Below are 16,202 nucleotides of genomic sequence, written 5' to 3'. Positions count from 1 at the left end.
GATTACAGGGGGTGCCGGATTAGACAGGGGCCGGATTACCGGGGGTCCACTGTATTATTTTGCAGCGCAAAATAATATAGCCATTGAGTGAGAGTAAAATAATTCGATAAGTTTCCATTGAATAAAATAAATAAATAAAACTATAATGGTGAGTCCAGTAGCTCGGATATTATAAGCAAGTGAGTTTGTTAATTTAGGTAGTCTTTACCATCATGATCATCATCATTGCCGGCTCACTAATGAGCACAGATCTCCTCTCAGAAGTAAAATGGCTTAGGCCATAGTCTGCCACGCTGGCCCAGCACGGATTTAGGTAAAAAATTAAAAGAGCTCCCACGGGATTTTTTAAATAACTTAGGTATATTCACGCTAACGAAGTCTCGAGCATCATCTACTCTTTAATAACTAAAAGTAAACCTCTCTCAAAAATAAGACTAAAAATGTTTTGTAAGTACATGTTATGATTTTTACCATTGAATTTTGTTAACATTTGGATGCTGTGGACGAAAATAAGATACCTTAAAAAATTATAGCAAAATAATAATATTGACAAAGCAAAAAGAAAATTTTGCTTCAATGAGTAAGAAGAAAATAAAGCTCGTCGGAATCATAATGGTCAAAGCTGTTGGTTTCCAATAGATAAGGTTAAAGTCTGAGACTTATGAAAAGTGATAGACAAAACGCTTGCGATTAAAACGTTTCACACAATATAAAGCTTAAAACTAAACTCTTAATAAACACTTGAATATAAAAAAAATTGTTTTTCCGTCGCTGGGTACCTTTGTATTTATGAATAAAATAAAAATCAGAAACCCACACTTTTTGGATGTAAAATCCGACTTATTGATTTTGTTCATAATTAAATGGAAATTTGAAATGAGTGATTCCATGCTGGCTTCGTTCAGTTTAGCGTTCCATTTTCTGTCTATCTTTTTAAATTAGTCTAAGTTTAAATCAGTATCAACCGAAGAATAATTCCATCGAGAATAATAATTTAAGTAAACGAACGAAAAAAGAAAAAAGATTTTTCCTTTAACAGGGGAATGAGACAGATTGTCTTTATTATCTTTTTCTTTTATTATTTAGAACTTAAGCTGTTTTTAAATAAATTAATATGAAATAATGATGTCGTCCGTCCACTTAGTGGGGGGGGGGGGGGTAGTCCAACAATGCGCTTTCTGGTCCATGTTTATTTGATGATGAATATGGCTATAAAGTTTTTTTAAGTAACTAAAATATCCACATTTTTCACTAAAACACCCTAAAACATCCACACTAAGGTGTTTGCTGAAAAAATGTGTCTAGACATCAATCTTATTAACGGAAATAGAGTATTTTTTTTAGTTATGGGTGAATAAATAGACCCACGCTGCCGAGTTACACCCTAGGGTGGTTTCTTAGCGTGTATAAACGGAATCCAAAAAACGATTTGTGCGCTAAACAATATTGTGCGTTTAGGTGATAAATTAAACTCATAGCTGTACTAGTATTATCTTACTGAACATTTCCTGGTAAATGATCACGCAGCAATGACGGATTATGACGAATTTATATAATATTGGGTATTACTCCTGCTCAATCGATCTTGATTGATGATGCTTTAGTAAATAACCGCTAGTTACGGACCCATGTTGAAGTCTTATTTATCGAAATTGGGGTCATTCATCATTTAGGATGGCCAGCCGCGGAACCACAGATTGCTTTGTAGTTAAATGTTTACAGCTTATTCCCGCGACTTCGCGTGGACTACCCAAATTCCAAATCCCTATTTAACTCCCTTATTGGGGGTAATAATTACAAAATACTTTCTTAGAGGATGTCTACTCCATAATAGCTATTTGCATGCCTTTCGGCCCGATCCATCGAGTAGTTTGAGCTGTGCGTTGATAGATCAGTAAGTCACTCGGTCAGTCAGTTTTTTTAAATAATATAAAGATATTTTATTTATATTCAGAAGTAGCTAAATGAATCTTAAGGAATGGACTGAAAACTGGTACTGCAGCGCTGGCCTACCTTATACATAAAAGTGTGTGGACAAGTAGGTGTACCGGTAGTAGTAATAAGTAATTAAATCAGTTCTCGGTATTACCGAAGCTAGGACTGGTATCTTGTATTTTTTACAATTTACCATGATGTGTATTCACAATTTATTTTAACGTGGTTATATCCTACATCATTGCCGTCAGTTTACCTCAATGTGACAGCATTACATTCGGAGCTACACAAAGAACTCGGCCGAGTTAGCAGGCCGTAAGCCGGCTCCGTTATGAAATATTTATGAGTGAGAAAGTTTTCATTTCCAAAGTATGGAGCCTTATGCGAATTTATCGTAACTTTTGAAGGAAATAAATGATTCAGGATAATTATAATGTTCTTATCACATAAGTAGCTGTGCCCGAATGGATTTAGGTTTTAAAATCCCGTGACAACTCTTTGATTTTCCGTTATAAAAAGTAGCTTATGTCACTCTTTAGGTCCTTACCTAGGTCTTAGACTTTACCTTTGCAAAAAATCAAGTCGATAGCTTTTGACAACCTCCCTGGCGCAGTGTTAAGCGCTGTGGTCTTATGAGTGGGAGGCTTCGGCCGTGGCTAGTTACCACCCTACCGGCAAAGCCGCCGCCAACCGATTAAGCGTTCTAGTACAATGCCGTGTAGAAACCAAAGGGGTATAGGTTTAATAAAACTACCATACCCCTTCCAGATTAGCCCGCTTCCATCTTAGACTGCATCATCACTTACCACCAAGTGAGATTGCAGTCAAGGGTTAACTTGTATCTGAGTAAAAAAAGCTATGACGTGATTGAAGGATAAACCACCAAACCAGTAAACAAACACACTACCCATCATCACTACCCATACCTATTATAAATGCGTTTATAATTATTTTATTATAGGTACGTAATGGGTAGTGATGATGAGATAAAAAGAAATGACCTATGACCCCTTTATCTAAGATATAATAATATATAAATACTTGTTCTTTTTATGTCGGAAAAAAGTTTAAGCACACAAAAATCCTTTACTTCCATTACCTTTGATATTTTTTGCGATTGTATTCGATTCGATTTATTTAAGATGCCATTTCGTTTAAGGATATTGAACAATAACTATTGTTTGTTTTAACCGGGGAAAAATTCTTTCAAAGATCTCTGGAGTTGCTTTGTCCATTGAGATTTCTAACATGGCTTTCGTTTCAATACGAATTTATCTACGGATGTATTGGGTTTGACTCAAAGAAATATACAAGTTACCTTGCAATTTCCGTTTCTCTTTGATCTTTTGTAAGTTTGAATCCCACCAAAAACATTTCATGTAAAATGTTGCCAAGACTCACAAGTTCATAATGCTTTCACTGTTAAAAAGTGATGAGATCTCTAGTAGAGCCAAGCCCCTAGCTGAGCTTAGAATTGCGCTGCCCATGGGACCTATCCCAAGTCCAAAGTATATAGCTCTTAAATGCTCTTGAGTATATCACATTTATAACAATAAAGAACAAATAACTCTACTTACAAGCTCTGATTTTACAAACCCTAAATCTTGGTTAAAAAAGGACGGCTTGGCCGTTTAATGTTCGTGGTACTTTTATCTGATATGACATTTAAGCCCGGAATAGCTTGTGCGACAATCATGAAGTATAATAAAAATTAGTAATTGTCGAACAAACTATTCCTTATGACCTTAATATAATATGTTATGCCATGTAATGCTTTCACGAACATTAAACGGCCAAGCCGTACTTTTTTAATCAAGATTTAGGGTTTGTAAAATCAGAGCTTGTAAGTAGAGTTATTTGTTCTTTATTGTTATAAATGTGATATACTCAAGAGCATTTAAGAGCTATATACTTTGGACTTGGGATAGGTCCCATGGGCAGCGCAATTCTAAGCTCAGCTAGGGGCTTGGCTCTACTAGAGATCTCATCACTTTTTAACAGTGAAAGCATTATGAACTTGTGAGTCTTGGCAACATTTTACATGAAATGTTTTTGGTGGGATTTCATTTCTTTTTGGCAGGTGCCCTAGATTTTTTTTTGGATCTATTTTTTGTAGGTACCTACATCATTTACATGGCCCGCTCTCTATCGTTACCTCTTTTTTTAAAAGCTTTTATTCTTGCAATGTATGTAACTATGTTTGTTTGGGTGGAATCTTGCAACTCAATTTTAAAGCAGATATATCAAATTTCAGTCTTTTAGGACTTCAGGAAACACATTTTTTAAATGTACAGACTGGGAAAAGTTTATTTTCCTGTTGTTTTAATGAAATCCCTAGCCTACATACCAAATTTCAGTCTTCTAGGACTTAGGGAAGTATTTTAGAACTTTTGACTAGAGGGGTTTTGAATGGCAATAAATCTGAAACCATAACAGGTAGACAATTGATACTTGGCACGTTTGATAAGTCTGTCAAGGACATATTATCCTGAAAATATCAGCATTCTAGCGATAGACTTTACAAATAATTTGCTTCCCTTATACGTGGGAGTGGAGGGGGAAATTTTTAAATTTCTTAATTTTCCTGTAGTTTGTATGCAATTTCTAGTGTACACACCAAATTTCAGTCTTCTAGGACTTCGGGAAGTACCCTAGAATTACAGACTAGAAGTTTTGACTGTCAATAAATCTGAAACTATAAAAGCTAGACAATTGATACTCAATGCATTTAATAAATCTGCCCAGGACATCTTATCCTGAAAATATCAGCTTTCTAGCGACAGATTTTACAGATTTGCTTCACCCGTAAGAGGCGTAGAGGGGGGGCATTTCCAATTTCTTAATTTTCCTGTAGTTTGTAGTCAATTTCTAGTCTACATACCAAATTTCAGTCTTCTAGGACTTCGGGAAGTACCTTAGAGGTTTTGAGTAGAGGTTTTGATGATCATCAGTGAGGGACGAAATCTGCGTATTTTAGGTATCAATAAATCTGTAACCATAAAAGCTAGATATTTGATATTTAGTATATTTAGTAAATTTGCTGAGGACACCTTATACTGAAAATTTCAGCTTTCTAGCGTCATCCAGACCGAAGTTATGACGGGTCGAAAATACGGCGAAACACTTCGAGAAAAAGGTACGTAGCGCCCCGGCCGCCGTTTGGCTCGTCTTGGCGGGGGCACTGCCGTGCCCCCTGATAAGTTTTGATTGAGACAAATTGAAGTAAACATTTGTAAGATGGCTCTTAATACAAGTTTTCATACTTCGCTCTTTACGGCTGCTCATTTTGCGAGTTCTACGACTTGAATAGTCGTATTCTACGAATATTCAATACGTTATATTCATGCAGCGTTTTTCTCAGTTATTTGATTCTTACACTTCAAATATTTACACCATTGTGTGCCATATAAACATTCATGTAAAGTTTTTGAAGGCCTTTCATATGCAGTTATGTGCTAGGTCCCGGGTTCCAACCCCGGCAGGGTCAATTAGGGAATTTATTATTATTAATTAGGCTCAGATATGGTCTGGTGGTGGAACTTTGATTTTCCGGTATGAAAAGTAGCCTATGTCCATTCCCGGGACGTAAGCTAACTCTATACCAAAATTAATCAAAATCGGTTGAATTGTTGGACCGTGAAAAACTAACAGACAGACAGACAGACACCCTTTCGCATTTATAATATTAGTATGGATGAGCTGACGTCTGCGGCGTCGTTCGTGTGGATTAAGGGTTTTAAAAATCCGGTAGGAATTGTTTAATTTTCTGGGATAAAAACCGGCCAAGAACGAGTCAGACTCGCGCACCGAGGGTATTTTTCCGACATTTTTCACGATAATTCAAAAACAATAATGCATAAAAATAAATAAAAATCTGTTTTAGAATGTACAAGTAAAGCCCTTTCATATGATATCCCACTTGATATAGTTATCTTACTTTGAAAATTGAAACATTTTTTTTTTTTTTTTTAATGATCTAATCACCAATTCACGGTTTTACGATTCATTTCTTTACTTGTGCTATAAGACCTACCTACTTGCCCCTGATTCGGACGGACGGACAGACAGACAGACAGCGAGACAGACAACAAAGTGATCCTATAAGGGTTCCGTTTTCCCTTTAGAGGTACGAAACCCTAAAAAGTAGCCTGTGCCATTCTCCAGGTCTTTAACTTGCCTAAGTTTATTTAATCTTCTTTGCAGCTACGACAGTAGAGCCAAAGGGCCCGACGCGCACTGGGCCGACGCGTCGCTCGAGGGTCGCGCGCGCTGGCACGCCACCCCTCACTCGTCCCTGCGCATACACGATGTGATCCCGACAGATCGCGCCCTCTACCGCTGTCGAGTCGACTTCAAAGTGTCACCCACCAGGAACTACAAGTTCGTGCTTCATGTTATAGGTGAGCTAATTATAAATTCTTTTTTTTTTATTCCTTTAAAAAAAATATTAGCCATGCTTATCATGACTAATACTCCTCTTTCCCCTAGGTAAAGCTTGTGCCAGGGGTACGACAATAGTGCAACGGGTTCAGTCCGCTCCTCAACCGTTGAGCTATTGAGGCTCTAAATGTACTAGACTAGATGAGGCCCGCGACTTCGTCCGCGTGAATTAAGGTTTTTTAAAAATCTTTGTTTGTAGGAAGTCTTTGATTTTCCGGGATAAAAGTTGTCTATGTCAGTTTCCGGGATGCAATTTACCTCTGTACCTTTCATATAAATCGGTTAAATGGTTAGGCCTTTAAGAATCCCGTGGAAACCCTTTGATTTTCCGGGATTAAGAGTAGCCTATGTCCTTACCCGGGATACAAGCTATCTCCGTACCCAATTTCGTCAAAATCGGTTAAACGGATAGGCCGTAAAAAGCTAGTACACACACACCCATCTTGATTGAAATCAAACCAAAGTCGATTTGCGAGTAAAATCAGCCTTATAATGTCATTCCGTATCCGCGAAACTATCCCTATCGACGCGACGCTCAGACTTCAAGTTAAAAGTGCGCGCTTCTCTCTATCAGCAAGTTGTTCATTGAATCATGGAGTTCTCTTGAACTTCCGCACTCAAAGTTTATCAAAGAACCTCGTGAAGCACGTATTGGCCCAAATATATTAGGTCCAGTATTTGTTAGGAATAGAGCTCGATTGGAAATTAAGTTCTGTCCGATTCCAGTTGTAAGTTGAGGATTGTTTAAATTGAAGTTTAAGTAAGATACATACGATTATTTTATTGCAGAGTAAGTTCTTATCATTGTTGTAAAATAATTGTATTTTAAAGCCGATTCACACCAAGCACGTAAGCGTAGTGACGCGCTTGAATCCATAGACATAACTGCTCGCATTACGTCTACGCGAACGTTCACGCCACGCAAGCGGTATGCCATGTCTCATACAGTTCCATACATTACAACGCAATGGTACGCGCTACGTATACGCTTACGCGACGTATACGCGGCCTGTGTGGCTGGCACTTAAGGGTATGATAAGGCTGAGATATATCAATGTCATCATCATCATCATCATCACGATAAACCCATCGACGGCTCACTACAAAGCTCGGGTCTCCTCTCAGAGAGAGAAGGGTTTTGGCCATACTCTACCACGCTGGCCAATGCGGATTGGCAGACTTCACACAAAGACCTTTACATACATTATGGATAACTCTCAGGCATGCAGGTTGTTCGAACTGCTCTAGCCTTGTATCTGTTTGTTTGGTTCTACTTCTTAATATCTTGTATCTTGATCTGATTTTGATCAAAGGAATAGAATGCGCATTGTAAAATTGTACCCGTCGGTCCATCGCATCGTCCATAAAAAAGCTTGACATGTTAAAATATGAATAACTACTTACTGACTAACGTACTCAGAGACAAATCAAATACTACATTCAGTCTTGAATATAATTTAATTGTTTACTAACGTTAATACAGTTTCTCTCTAATTTACATTCCTTAACAGTCTGCCAATCAAAGGCAATTAAATATCAAATCTACGTACCGACATATTATGTACATACTCGTATAATTTAATTTCATAGAATAACTTCAAATCAAATGCTAAAACGGGGTCAAAAGAAGCTGCCCTAGAAACTATCATTAGAAAGTTTTTAATTAAGAATGTATTTATTATTCAGATTGAGGAGAGAGCTGAGTACGAAAATTTATTTTCCATTTTCAAATTAAAGATGGCTGACATACATTTACAAAAAAATCATAATATTGCAATAATATTCTTATGGTTGTGGTTAGATATAGTTTCTCTGGTTCTATGGTTGGTTGGAACCATTACATTACATGCCGTAATGGTTCTAATTTCCAAAGATATTTCAGAGATTTTTTTCGAGAAGGGGAACGCGGCTACCGTTTTTTTTTTTTTGAAAAATTGCATAATTCTGGGACCTACTTTCGATATCGGATAGGGAATCGGGATGTTGATTATAAATATAATATAATAGTACCGAAAGCACACTTGGTCTTGTTCCTAAAACAACATTAAAGTCGCCGCAAAGCGCCGCGCGGAGGCAGCGCGGCTGCTACGCTGCCTCCGCGCTGCTTTGTCCATATAAAAAAACCGGCCAAGTGTGAGTCAGACTCGCGCACTGAGGGTTCTGTACTCGGGTATTTTTCCAACATTTTGTATGATAAATCAAAAACTATTATCCATAAAAATAAATAAATAAGAGGTACAGGTAAAGCTTTACAGACAACAAAGTGATCCTATAAGAGTTCCGTTTTTCCTTTTGAGATACGGAACCCAAAAAAATCGATTAACCGATGCGCGGCCGCAGCGCGGATGTAGCGCTGCAGTTGTGCATTTTTGTTTGCTCCGCGTGGTACTTTGCGCAGAAGGCGCCCTAACCTAAAACGTGCCAACCGAAAATAGAAGGTGCCCGTAATCCTCATAATTTAACTGTAACGCGGCGTAATCTTACTCCCCTACTTATCGCCGTCCTCGAACAAGAATCCGAGATGTTCAACTTGATAAATAACCTTTTAGTTAAAAACGAATCAATCACTCGTTGAAGAGCTGACGACGGAATGGCGAAGATTTTTCTCTGGACTCTTGAATCACTGTTCCATTAGTTTTTTGTGTGAAAAGATCTGTATTCGGTGACGAAACCCATGTCACCATACATTATGTGTATGTACCTATAATATATTTACACGACTACACGTAACTGAACGTATGATAAATTTTTAGAAATTTAGTTAGAACTTTTACTGTATTGACGTACAATATCATGATCAAAGTTAAACAATAAATGTGTTTAAAATTAGGTACGTACATACTGACTAAAATTAATAAATAATAATACTAAGGTTTAAAATAAAATTCCTAATTGTTTGATACCTTGCACAAACTTGGCTAACCCTCAGTCAATAATAATTTAATTGAATAGCTCAAGTTAGTCTAGCTACTAAACAATGAGATAATCATTATTCAACCCCCTCCCACCCAATGCATTCCGTAGCGCCATTTAATATTTATTGGCGACAATTTCATATTCCCATCCCGGTGCAGAGTTGCAAGGCTTCTTAAATATGCAGCGCAAATTCCTGTTTATTGAAGCGGAATATAAAAGCCCTTGGGCACCCCGGTGAAAACATTGTTACAGGCAATGAATGAAATGCGAATCATAATACTTTTGTATTTTTATGTTCCGTATTTTAAAAGAACGTCTCGAAATCTCAAGCGTTGCAACGAAATGAAATAATTTTGCTTTTACAAAAATATTATGCTACAATTTAATTTTAAATTTTATAGGAATAGTCTTTTTTTATAAACTGTTTTATGGTAAATACTTAATGCTAAACCGTTTCACCTCATTATCATCATGATCACCCCATGGCCGGCTCACTACAGAGCACGGGTCTCCTCTCAGAATGAGAAGGGCTTAGGCCACACTAGCCCAGTGTGGATTTGTAGACTTCACACACCTTTTAGAACGTTATGGAAAACTCGACCATGCAGGTCTCCTCAAGGTGTTTTCCTTCACCGTTAAAACGAATGATATTTTTTGCTTAAAGAACGCACACAACTCTGAAAAGTTAAAAGTATATGGCCGAGATCCATTCTCTCGACCTCCCGAACAAGAGCTCGACGTCTTGATCAACCACTAGGCTAGGCTAGGTTTCACTCACTTTATTTTTATTTTTTACTCACCATTAACTACAACCTCACCTGGTAGTAAGTGGTGATGCAGTGTAAGATGAAAACTGCCAACCCCTTTGGTTTCTGCACGGCATTGCAGGCACTTGGCGGCACATTTTTGCCGGTAGGATGGTAATCAGCCATGGCCAAACCAAACCAGAAATTTTGAAATTATACAATTCTAAACACTCATTTAGCAAAAAATCTTGGTAAAGCAAAAAATATAATAAGAAAGAACGATATAATTTATTTCAAACAATAGTTACCGAGGGGTTTACGTAATGTACATTTATAAAATCACGTCGAGGTTAGATTCTAAAGCTTTCAGCCGCTTTGTCAAAGTAGGGCATTAATATTAAGTAAAGGGGTCTTTTGATGAAATTTCAGATAAAATGGCCGTGGTCTAGAGTCTAGACCGACTGTTAAGGGTGCGTACACATCTGATATGTGCACCGCGAATGCACAAGACTAATGCACGCGCGTTGTATACCTATGTCTTACAGTTACTGCAACTGTTTTCATACTATGGTCAACTCTTCACCGGCTCACTACAGAGTATGGTTGTGCTCTCAGTATGAGAAAATGATCCACCACATTGACCAAGTGCAAATTAGCAGACTTTACACACCTTTGAGAACATTATAGAGAACTGTCAGGTATACAGAATTTGTGGTCACATCATTTAAAAAAAAAATTAAAATATGTTTCAATTTTCAAAGTAAGATAACTATACCAAGTGGGGTAACATATGAAAGGATTTTACTTGTACATTCTAAAACAGATTTTTATTTATTTTCATTCACAATGGTTTTTGATTTATCGTGCAAAATGTCGGAAAAAATACCCGAGAACCCTCGGTGCGCGAGTCTGACTCGCATTTGGTCGGTTTTTTTTTGTTCTTTGTTTCGTGTGTCTCTTTAATTATAGCTCACGCAAGGCTCGTGTGACGCGCGTTTACACACACATTCTGAACGGTTGAAGATCACGCGCATGGTTATCAGGTTGCTCTTTCATTTATTTATCCCTCGTACGCGCGCTATAGCGCAAGCGCCGTTTTCGCGTTTCGCGTAACTTGCGCGTGGGTTGCACATAAGTGGCGCGCAAAGTTTGTACTACTGACCAAGTTATTACCCTTTTCAAAACAGAAGCATTCGCGGCGCACATTCGCCAGATGTGTACGCGCCCTTACGTTTAAACCTCGTAATAACTGACAAAAGTAACATTCACAAAAGGTAGTCTGTTGCTTTATTTCTTTATACCTATTACCGAAAAATGATCCCTTATCTCTAGAGAGGAATACTATATCTCAATTTTGCTACAATGCTCTAATTTGATTTGGAGGATTACACTGGTTTCTCCCAAGGTATTATGATATTTTCTATTCTTGGTTTCTTCAGTGAAAATCTTGATTCATTTGTTTTGTAAAACTAAAATGTATCTAAAGACGTCTAGTTTTTTGGGCTCTGCACTTACTGCACAAATGAGCACTTAGAAGATGGAATTTAATTTCTTGCAAAGATCAAAAATTAAATCGAATTTGCAGTTTCATTATGATTTTCAACGATCTCTAGGCATGTAGTGCGCACTAGATTGGCCATTTGAACAAGATTTTTTGATGCGAATTGTATGCTTTGCTTAAACCTTAAGGGAGCGTTTCCATTGTCGCGTAGCTTAGCGGAGTGAAGCGGAGCGGACCGTGAATTGGCCAATCATAGTGCTCGAAATCTCCACTACGTACATATCAGTGGAAACTGTAAGTGGTGCGGGGTAGAACTGGATGGACTTTCAAATAAAGTTAGTTGATAAAAATAAAAGTAGGTAAAAGATAATGATATACATTTATTTATGAGACGTTAAGCGTTTAAATTGCGTCGAATTGAACAGATTTATTACCGAGGAGATGTGAGGGCCATAATTTACATAATTTCACGTGATTGCAAGCGATCGTACCTACTGTGAAGCTGATTTATTGAAATTATTCGGAAAGCTATCATGTGTCAAATAATATGATCTCAATAGGATTCAATTTTCTTTATTTAATTTTACATACCTTCTTATGAATCGAATTTATCAATATTTATCCTGATCGCTGGAAAATGAATAAAATAATAGATTTTTCGTTGATGACAACTATGGCTATACTGACGCTTCAGTCTGCTGGTGGTTTGGTCTGATCTCTGAACGAGGATCTCTGACATACCTAATTGTTGTCTGAGATCTTCGTTCTTGAGCGGATTTCTTCATTTCAGATTCCTTTATTAAGGGAAACGCTTAACAAAGGTCAATTTATCTCGCTGAGTGACACTGTAGATCAGGTCGCTTGTTAGCTAATGTTATGTAAGTATGAATATAGATTATTTTTATTAAATAACATCTTCTTCTTCTTTGTCGTAACACTCTTGGCAGAGCGGTCGTGGTCATCACGAAGAGACGTTTTCGCGGCAGATGTTATACGCCTCACGAGCATTCGCCATTTCTTCCTGCTGGTCTATAGTAAATAACATAGCAATTACTAAACAATAATTGTACAAACTAGAGATTACTACACAATACTACAACAACTAGTCAAATCAGTATCTTTTTATCAAACGTCAAAACGCGCGCTGGTATCCGAGCTTCTATAAAATACTGGCATGTGACGTCACAATGATTTGACGTTTAATCGATAATCTAAACTGATTATTACACTTATAACTAACAAAGGACGTAGATTTTACGTATTTTGGAAGACCCTCTGTTTAATAATCGCTGAGAAATAATTTAATTTTGACATTGGCAAATACCGTGTTACTCACTATACAATAATTGTATAAACTAGTAGTTTGAGAATAAACCTTTACAGTTTAAAAGCGTAATGCGGGCGAAAGCTCGCTGAGCAGTATAATTAGAATTTTAAAACAATTTAGAGTAAACAGATTCGCTCTAAATCCACTGTGTCTCGTCATCAAAATTCTAATGTCGTCACACCACCATTTATTTTATAAATCCCAAACGCAGACAGTGGCCAAGTGTTTATATGCCATCAGCAATAAAAAGGGATAGAACAATAAAATGTTCTATTATTGTTGGAGATAAAAGCAAGCTTAATAGGGGTTTTATTGCCTCGGGGAAACTTAAAACTCTCCGTTAGTTCCATGGAAAATAATGACGTCGATTTTATATGGGCTCGAGTAATAGGATGCATGGTTTTGTATGTCAGAATAATTTTCGAAATGACTACCAACGTTTAAAACTCAACAAAGTGATTACTTGAAAGCTTTTGAAACAGGGATTATTTTTAATAGTCTTACCGTCGAGTTATATATTTTATTAAACTATTTTTGACCAACTTCTTCTGTCCCGTCTTTTTTAACCCCCGACCCAAAAAGAGGGGTGTTATAAGTTTGACGTGTGTATCTATGTATCTTTCTGTGGCATCGTAGCTCCTAACCTAATGAACCGATTTTAATTTAGTTTCTTTTGTTTGAAAGGTGGCTTGATCGAGAGTGTTCTTAGGTATAATCCAAGAAAATCAGTTCAGCCGTTTGATAGTTTTTTTTATTTTTATTAATTAGGTTCACTTACAGCTACTTACATTATACATTTAAAATAGTACTTAGTCTAAGCTTACTTACTAAATGTAGTCGCTATTTACAAGTGAACACAACATTCACCACAACAAGTTTACAAGAAAACATATTATTAACTAATACAATGATAAATAAATAGATAATTTGGAATAGTTTCACGTGAAATGTCATAAAATTATAGACCACATCATCACTTTCCATCAGATGTGATTGTGGTCAAGCGCTTGCCTATAGTGAATTAAAAAAAAAAACTTAATACATTAAAATAATGGGACACATATTTAAAATATATCATATTATATGACACTGCACAGTTTCCGAACTACTCCAATAAATCGAGTAGCGACATACGATTGCCTCCAATCACGTGAAAATATGTAAATTACCATTTATTTAAAGCCTTTCTGTCTTTTTTGCATAAATCAGTACAATGCGATGCCATTTAAACGTTAAGTATTAAAATCGGAATGTTGAAATCATCAGAAGACAACAATGAATAATTTCTTTTTATTTACTGCTAGTTATTATGAATTCAATTGTACATATTCATAAGTAGATTAAAATAATCAATATGATTAATCCATTACCAGGTCACGGAACTCCTTAGAATGAGAAGAGATTGCCCACTGTCCACCAAGCTGGCTAATTGCAGATTGACAGAGTCCACAGATATTTGAGAATATTACAAGCGTGTTTTCCATCCCCGTTAAAGCAATTGATATTTAATTGCTTAAAATGCACATACATAACTGCGAAAAGTTAGAAGTGCGTGTCTGGGATCGAACCCTGACCTACCAAACAGGACAGGCGTCTTAACCACTAGGCTATCGTAGTTCTGGTGTAGGTATAGTTGGTGTACCAAGCTCGATGTTGCATCACCTACAACTCACCTGGAGCAGACGCCTGGCAAATTTATTTCCGGAAGTGTCGGAACTGGGCCAAAATTGTGGTTTCCTGAACGAGCTCTGTGCTAATACTGACTGACGTCAAATAATATTTTTCAATGTTCCTGCTGACTGTGTGTCAATTAAGCACATAATCTATTTCTATAAAAGGAAAAGCTGACTAACTAACTGACTGATGTATCAACGCACAGCTCAAACTACTCGACAGATCGGGCTGAAATTCAGCATTGAGGTAGTATGACGTAGGCAGCTGCCACTAAGGATTTTTGAAAATTCAACCCCTAAGGGGGTAAAATCGGGGTTTGAAATTTGTGTAGTCTACTTATATACGGGCACAAGCTAGTCTATCAACAGAATACATGACAGTAGACTTGTTCATTCGTATACACGCCCGGTACACATTGGCCCGTTGCGTTTGGCAAGTGCCGGTTTCCGAATAGCGCTAAGACCCAAAATATACTTATTGATAATATTTTATTGATACTTTATAATATTATGAAGAGTCAGTTTACTGGCTAATGCTGGCTGCATTCGGGAAATATATTGTATCAAGTAGTCCTGCACAAATTCTTCGGATGCATTAGCCGAGCGTTTTAGGTTTTAAAATGTATAAGGTTTTTTTTAGTAAATCGTACCTACGTGAGTTCAGTGTGAAATCATGCCATGCTGCTGTCATTACAAGTCTCTATAATTTCAATTTTTTTTAAAGTAACGCAGAGCACGTCCACACGCTCACATCACGCTACTCAATTGACATGCCTCTCATAGTTCCAAAATTTGGACAAAATGTTCGGCAAGTGACGACAAACGTCTTCCAAATCACGCCTAGGTAAATCGTTTGATACTGGTTACAATATGTGGCAAATGTATACGAACTAGCCTAGTTCGCCGAGCGCATTGGCCGAGCTCGTTAGACCAATGTGTACTAGTCTCATAAACTAATGTACCTAATCGCAGGGAACAACTAGTGATACATAAAATGTTCTAACACGAATTATCCACTTCAGATAATAACGTTTTGAAATATAACATGAGCGCTCGCGTAATTTGCAACCGAAACCATTACACGCAAGCCGGGCGAGATGTGGGCCAAAAATTCCCAGTACCCACCCCTGATATCCCAAATGAGCGTAATTACAAACTTCTGAATGTAATTCGACCAATTTTGTTTAACCCTGTTCTTAATTAAAAACAACAATCTAAAGCTGCGACTACACCGCGACAATTTTGATATTATAATCTGCTTTTACGAGTGTTTTTAGTGTTTTGGTTTATTAAGATAATTTATTTGGTTTCATTTTTTTGCCCGCTTGGAGCCTTTATATATATAACGACCTTTAAGGTCGTTATATATAAAGTTTAGATTTTAAAGGTGACTAAAAGTAGCTGGAATTAGATATTTATGGAGGCATTAGCGTGCCTATTGAAAGCGAAGAGCGGCACTTCGTGGATCAAAAGGGTGCCTGTTGCCGTCGTCGCCTATCGGCAGCAACCAGCTGCACCCTAGCGGTTGCCGTTGACACGCTGGTGGCTGCCGTCGGCACACTGACAGCTGCCGACAACTCCCGTTGACATTCTGACTGCAGTTGTCGTCGTAAAATGTCGGTGGCTGCCTTCAACGCATGTCGACGTTAGGGTATTATTTTGTC

The 16,202-nt window shown here is 37.3% G+C and overlaps 1 protein-coding gene across 1 annotated transcript in view; it reads left to right on the top strand.

Moving 5' to 3' along the window:
- The window catches only part of LOC123866067 (hemicentin-2-like), a 220,567-nt gene that overhangs the window by 142,554 nt on the left and 61,811 nt on the right, over nucleotides 1-16,202 (top strand). Inside the window, exon 4 of the mRNA XM_045907389.1 lies at nucleotides 6,139-6,335. Coding sequence (XP_045763345.1) covers nucleotides 6,139-6,335 — 197 coding nt within the window. The remainder of the gene's footprint in view (nucleotides 1-6,138; nucleotides 6,336-16,202) is intronic.

Source organism: Maniola jurtina, chromosome 6 (genome assembly GCF_905333055.1).
Source record: "Maniola jurtina chromosome 6, ilManJurt1.1, whole genome shotgun sequence".
NCBI lineage: Eukaryota > Metazoa > Arthropoda > Insecta > Lepidoptera > Nymphalidae > Maniola > Maniola jurtina.
The sequence above is the reverse complement of the archived record's forward strand: the minus strand, read 5'-3'. Positions and strand labels throughout refer to the sequence as shown.